Genomic DNA, 7,011 nt, shown 5'->3' on the forward strand with positions numbered 1-7,011 from the left:
TTTTTTACCCGTGAGCCACATTCAAATGTAAAAAGAGTTGAGGAGCAACACAAGCATGAAAAAGTCCCTTGTGGTGCCAAATAAGGGCTGTGATTGGCCATTTGGTAGCCTCTATTTGTACTGGCAGCCTACAGAAGACTCTACTTACTCTTACTATACTTAGTCTTTATACAATTAAAACTTGCCTCCAATCCTGGAATTCAAAAATAAGCACCTGCTTTGAGGTCATTGAGAGCAACATCCAAGGGGTTGGTGAGCAACATGTTGCTCACGAGCTACTGGTTGGGGATCACTGATCTAGAAGAAGTAAATCAAGAACAATTGGACTTGCTGAGTAATCATTGAAGACCTTTCACTACTCAACCGAGCAGCTTCTTCAGCTCAGTTGAACAGAAGAAGCTGCTTGGATGAGTAATGGAACATCTTCAATGATTACTCAGTAAGTCAAGTTGCTCTAGAAATACTAGAATTTCTACTAGATATATCATGACCTGGATGAATGAAAACCTTCCCAGACACATTCTCATTGGATACTTAGTGGCGGCACGGGTGTAACTTCTAACAGTTACCCACTTCTCCTGCTACAAAAACTTTATTCTTTGATCTTTGCTTGATCTGTGATGATAAAAAGCAACAGTCGAGTATCACAAAGCAAGTAATAAATATAAGTAAAAAAATTTATGAATTATTAGCCATCAGATGCCCGGCAGATTCACATTGCTATAGCTGATAGAGACATAATATGGGTTCCAAACAACATTTTCGTTCAGCACAGACAATCCCTCCTGGTCTGTGAAGCTAGTTTCCCCTAAAATGCTTTTGAGCTGGATCCAAAAGAAATGCTGCTTGCTGGGCTCTGAAGGCCACTCAAGGTAAGTTTTGGTTCTCAGCATCTTCCTGAGCTTTTGGAACCTTTTGGGCAGGTCTTCCATAGTGACCTTCTCTTTGACCACCAAGATGACGTCCTCAAATGAGTGGCCAATAGCCCTCTGGTGGGCAAAGTACAGTTCATAATTACACCACTCGCTGTTGACGAAGTTGTGGGAGAGAACAAAGATGGTCTTGCGGCTGTTCTCGATGTTCTCGATGATGTTGTCAATGATCCATCTCCCTGGGAGGAAGTCTCTCTCGTGAATGCAAACTCGGTACGGGGGGCTACAGCTCTCCAGCCGATAAAGCAGCTCCCCTCTCACCCAGTCGGCATCCGAATGGCTGTAGGAGATAAAGGCGTGATAGTTGTAGTCTCTGCTATGATTGGGTTTTTTAGAACGATATTTGGACTTTACTATGCGCAATGTCATTCGGAGGTACCACGGAACGTCAAACCTCCAGCACAGAAACATGAAGAAAATAATAACGACAGCAGTAGTTGAAACTGAAATTGCAATCACCAGTCTCACATCACACTCAACCCTCCCTGGGGCGTAATGCTGAATGTTGATATCTCGAAGATTCTGAGGGTGAAAGCAATGATACCCCTGTGGCCAATCGACAAGCAGCATCTCATTGTCTTTTTGCAATGAGCTGAAGAACGCATAAAGGTCACAGGTACAATCATATGGATTTTCTCCTGCTGTCAACCTTCTCAGACTGGGCAGGTCCTTAAAAGTACCCTCGTCGATAAGACTTATTGAGTTGCCTTCTAGGTGCAGAACCTGAAGGTTTGGATTTCTCCATTCACTTGACATGAAGGTTAGTCTGTTTTGGCTGAGAATCAGCTCTTTAAGGTTGGTTGCTCTGTTGAAATAACTCATGTCTAACCATTGTAATTCGGAATTAGACAGATCCAGGAGCTCTACAGAAGTGGGCAAACACTGGAACATGCCCATTTTCAGGGTGTTGTCCTTTAAAATGAGAGTTGTTATGTTTGGAATCCATGTACAAACCTCATTTATTGCTCCCAAGTAATTAGACGTTAGATCAAGTTTGGCCAGCCTGGGCCAGTTTGCTGTCAATAAAGATATTAATCGTAGACTTTGCAGCTTGTTACTTCTAGCTATGAATGTATCAAGCTTGGGTAACCCACCATCTCGGCACAATGGATTGTAAAGGTTTGTGCCCAGAAGTTGGTTGCTGGATACATCCAGTCTTTCTAGATTGCCCATTTGACTCCAGGCGCTACAGGGCACATATTCAAAATTGACACTGTTGATGTGAAGGTTTCTGACTTTACTGAACCAAGTGAAAGTCCAGTCAAATCTAAAGATACGAGGGCCAGATATGTCTTTAAGGACCAGGCTGTTCAGATAAAGGTGGTCAAATAGAATATGTGTTCTATTGGTATTCAAGGAACGATCAAATTTAACAGACAGAAGCAACAGGTCTTGGATGACAGATTTCTGGATGCTGTGCAAGGCCTGGTGCAAGAGGTTCTCAGTAAACGTCCCCCTGTAAAAAATCAGTTCCCTAATTTTAATGTCTGCAAAGCCACAGAATAAACCCCTCGCATCTGTGTTATGGGTGAACTCAAATAACTTTCGGAAACGGAGGCTGTCGATCGATTTTCCTGCGAGGTCCTTTAACATCAGTGGCAGAGCTTGTACGTTTGCATCAAGAGCAATGTCCAACCATAAAATTCTTGTTTTGAGAACTTTAAAGGCCCCTGGTTCATAAAACCCGATACTGGACATGGTCTTCAATGAAAATTTCTTGAGGCTTATGTTCTTTATGGGGGCAAAGTCATTTTTTAGGACTTTGCTTACTAATGGGCCTCCAATGGACAAATATTGTAGATTCACCAAGGTTTCGAAAACTTTGCCAAGGGTAGAGTAGTTGTACAAGTTATTGGACAAGTCAAGAAACTCCAAGAGCAGAAGAGGTTCAAACAATGTTGATGGTATCTCCGTTAGACTGTTGTTAAACAAGGTCATGTTCCTCAGAAAAGCATTTGAGGCAAAAGAGCCTCTTTCTATGGTGGAAATGTTGTTAAAACTCAAATTCAAGGCTCTTAAGTTGGTGTAAGCAGAAAAATCATCAAATTTGATTTGAAATAGCCTGTTGTAGGACAGGTCCAACCTTTCTATTGTGATGGGAAGGTCCTTAGGGACTTCAACAAGGTTCTGCCCTTGGCAGTTGGCATATCTGTTGGTTGAGTCATTTTGGCAGGGGTTTTGACCTGATATCCATTTCACAAGGTTCAACAACAAGAAGCAAATGGTAACCTTCTGTTGGGTTAAAACATGTCCATGGTCTTCACATCTGTTAGAGAAGAATGAAATTCAGTAAAAAAAATGGCATAACTGAAAACTTGTCACGGAAAGCTGAGCAAATAGCGAGAACAAAAACAAACAAAGAAGGAGAAAGTTAAGGAGAAGATAAACAGAGGTGGGTGCACCTGTACGCACCTTGAGGAGTGGAAACAGGACGGATGTTTTTTAACAATTGTAGGTAGACAATAGACATAGAACGCCTATTGCTTCAGCAAATACATTTGTTCTTTCTCCCCTGGCAAGACCCTATCCTAGTCCTTCTCTTCATGCTGCTCAAGTGGTCCGAAACAGAGAGTCAACATGGTGACACGTCAAAGGGACTCATTACAAAGACGTCTCCAACCACCTTGACCTGCGGCCATTCTCAGAGTCAGAAAGACATCCCAGTCATTTACACAAGCCAAAAAACCCTGCAGTCGGTGGCATAACTGGCCCCTTTGGCACACTGCACCCTAACTAACCTTACCAGTCAGTGACAGGGGGGTACATATGAGATATACTTACCTGGCTGAGGGCATTATCAGCACAACATCATCTCTGATGCGGGGTCAGGACATTTATTGATAGACGAGGCTGCTGTTAGGGACCCCAAATTCAACAAAGCCATGTGGTTCCAGGTCTCCGCACCTACAGAAGAGGCTGTCAGTATGGGTTTCATTATATCTGTTTACCTGACTGCAGGATTTTCAGCTCCTAAAATGAACACGCCTTAATGCAATGGAAACTGCATTACACTTTGGTGCACGTGCGTATATATTGAATCCTTTGGCTGAATTGAGATCCTGAGCACTGTTTATCCCACATCCAGGGGTCACTGAGAGGCAGAGAGAAGAGTAATTAACTTGTAGTGTTGGTTCTGCCACGTGGATCCAACACCCATGCCCTATTTATTACCTAGAAACATCCCGAGGAGCCCATTGCTCAGTCACTTTGTTACCAGCTCATTAAAGTGCCCCCTGCTGTGCACCAGGAGATATTGCGTTATTGCTGAATGTAATTGCTGTTGAAAGCAGAAGATGGGCAGCTACAGGGGGCAACTAAGGTGGCACAGATATCTTCTGCTGAGAACTGTCCACATTGGAGCCTAAGGGCAACATTGCTTGTATAGGCAGTTAACCCTATAGCTATCAGCACAGAAGCGCTGAAAGGATGTGGCTGAAATCCCGCTATTAGCAGTCAAAAAGGGCCAGGATCTCAAAACATAGAAATTTCATGGAAATTACACTTTATCAAAAGAGCAATTTAGAATTCCTTTTCTATTTGGATTTAGATACCCTATACAAAACCCTCAATGAATTCCCTAAAGGCATCAGACTCACTGGCCTGTAATTGTCAGACTGAGAAAAACATTTCTCCAATCGACTGGTTGCATAACAAACATTTGCCATGTATTGCCCTTTGCTTATTCAGACATCAGTGTTGTTCGAAATACCCCATGTGCCTTAGCCCTCAACGTGCCACCATCTGCTGCCTGCTCAGTGGCCAGTTGCAGGGATCTACCCATTGAGAAGCCTCCAGTCACTTAATGGCATTTGAATTGCAGCAGAAATTACAGGGAAACATGAGCAGAGCAGGTGCCTAAATGTTTTTCACCATCAGCATAAGAAGGGGTTCTTTACTTTAAGGGAAGTCAAGTTATGGGATTCCCTGCAAAGAGATGAAGAATGAGTGATTCATTGGTGGGGAGGAAAGGAGATCTCACCATCAGCATAAGAAGGGGTTCTTTACTATAAGGGAAGTCAGGTTAATGGATTCCCTGCAAAGAGATGAAGAATGAGTGATTCATTGGTGGGGAGGAAAGGAGATTTCACCATTAGCATAGGAAGGGGTTCTTTACTGTAAGGACAGTCTGGTTATGGGATTCCCTACCAAGAGAGGGGGAATGAGTGATTCATTGGTGGGGAGGAAAGGAGATCTCATCATCAGCATAGGAAGGGGTTCTTTACTGTAAGGTCAGTCAGGTTATGGGATTCCCTACCAAGAGAGGGGAATGAGTGATTCATTGGTGGGGAGGAAAGGAGATCTCACCATCAGCATAGGAAGGGGTTCTTTACTGTAAGGACAGACAGGTCATGGGATTCCCTACCAAGAGAGGGGAATGAGTGATTCATTGGTGGGGAGGAAAGGACATCTCACCATCAACATAGGAAGGGGTTCTTTACTGTAAGGACAGTCCGGTTATGGGATTCCCTACCAAGAGAGGGGGAATGAGTGATTCATTGGTGGGGAGGAAAGGAGATCTCATCATCAGCATAGGAGGGGTTCTTTACTGTAAGGGCAGTCAGGTTATGGGATTCCCTACCAAGAGAGGGGAATGAGTGATTCATTGGTGGGGAGGAAAGGAGATCTCACCATCAGCATAGGAAGGGGTTCTTTACTGTAAGGACAGTCAGGTTATGGGATTCCCTACCAAGAGAGGGGGAATGAGTGATTCATTGGTGGGGAGGAAAGGAGATCTCACCATCAGCATAGGAGGGGTTCTTTACTGTAAGGGCAGTCAGGTTATGGGATTCCCTACCAAGAGAGGGGGAATGAGTGATTCATTGGTGGGGAGGAAAGGAGATCTCACCATCAGCATAGGAGGGGTTCTTTACTGTAAGGGCAGTCAGTTTATGGGATTCCCTACCAAGAGAGGGGGAATGAGTGATTCATTGGTGGGGAGGAAAGGAGATCTCATCATCAGCATAGGAGGGGTTCTTTACTGTAAGGGCAGTCAGGTTATGGGATTCCCTACCAAGACCCCCCACACATGGAGTGCAAATTGGGTCGTTTCTGGCCTGGAAATGCCCATAGTGCTATAAGCGGCATTAATATGTGAATCTGTCAGAAGATGGACAGGGAGAGACAGGGAGATGCATGGGGAGCAGTGATCTGTAGGACTGTACCCTGGGATTCATTGAAGAGACATAAATGGCACAAGGGAGGACACGGCCCCTACAGGAGCAATATTTTAAATAAAAGGACAGAGCTTACCTGGCTGCAGGTGCCTGGTCTGTTCATGCCTATGCCAGTTCTTTCACTCTCACGACTGGTATCCAGCTCCTTACAAGAAGATCGTGGCAGCTTAGGTCTGAGGCTGCAGCAGCCTGGGGGTGTGGCTGTGGGTGTGGCCTGTCATATCTTAGTTGTTCCTGACCAATGAACCCTCAGCAAAGCTAACACAACTACAGTTCTTATGGAAAGTAGTACCTGTCTATCCTTTTTTATTTTCTGCACTGCTGGATCTGACTCCTGAAACAATGTAGCCAAAGTCAAGCCTGTGAAGACACATGCAAGGAACTATGGGACTTGGGGCCTTGGCTGGAGGAGAGCTGACTGGTGCTGCAGATCTGCAGACAAAGGAGGAACGGTGGTCATTTTAGAGTTTGAGGACTACCATGGGGAAGCCGTACGTCAGCTCACAGACACTATATTGTATGAAATCTTGTCATCTAACCCTACAAACATTTTTTCAAAAGCAACTACATACACTATGTAGCTTCTTTTTTACTTAAAGGAGAAGGAAAGGCTAAAAGTAAGTAAGCTTTATCAGAAAGGTCTATATAAATACACCAGTAACCCCTCAATGTAATGAGTCCACAAAGAAACATCACATTTCTTTCCTTCTATTGTGTACTCATGGGCTTCTGTATCAGACTTCCTGTTTTCAGCCTAAACCTCCAGGGCTAGGGCTTGAGCATGCTCAGTTTGCTCCTCTCTCCTCCCCTTCCTGCTGTAATCTGAGCCCAGAGCTACGAGTGAGTAGGGAGAGACTTAGGCAGGAAGTGATGTCACACCAAGCTATTATGGCAGTTGCTATTTT

At 44.2% G+C, this 7,011-nt stretch overlaps 1 protein-coding gene across 2 annotated transcripts; it reads right to left on the reverse strand.

The window, feature by feature from the left end:
• Positions 1–461: 461 nt before the first annotated feature.
• On the reverse strand, positions 462–6,269 carry LOC108700394 (toll-like receptor 2). 2 transcript variants are annotated; one of them, XM_041574534.1, is made up of 3 exons: positions 6,183–6,269; positions 3,714–3,836; positions 462–3,198 (listed from the first exon to the last, which is right to left on the reverse strand). In XM_041574534.1, exons 2-3 carry the CDS (start codon positions 3,725–3,727, stop codon positions 696–698), a joined length of 2,517 nt encoding a protein of 838 aa, XP_041430468.1. In that variant the 5' UTR covers positions 3,728–3,836; positions 6,183–6,269; the 3' UTR covers positions 462–695. The 2 variants fall into 2 exon arrangements, with proteins under 2 accessions (XP_041430468.1, XP_041430469.1); XM_041574535.1 differs by lacking the exon at positions 6,183–6,269 and having other exon boundaries at positions 3,714–4,101.
• Between the last annotated feature and the right edge of the window lie 742 nt (positions 6,270–7,011).

Source organism: Xenopus laevis, chromosome 8S (genome assembly GCF_017654675.1).
Source record: "Xenopus laevis strain J_2021 chromosome 8S, Xenopus_laevis_v10.1, whole genome shotgun sequence".
Lineage (NCBI taxonomy): Eukaryota > Metazoa > Chordata > Amphibia > Anura > Pipidae > Xenopus > Xenopus laevis.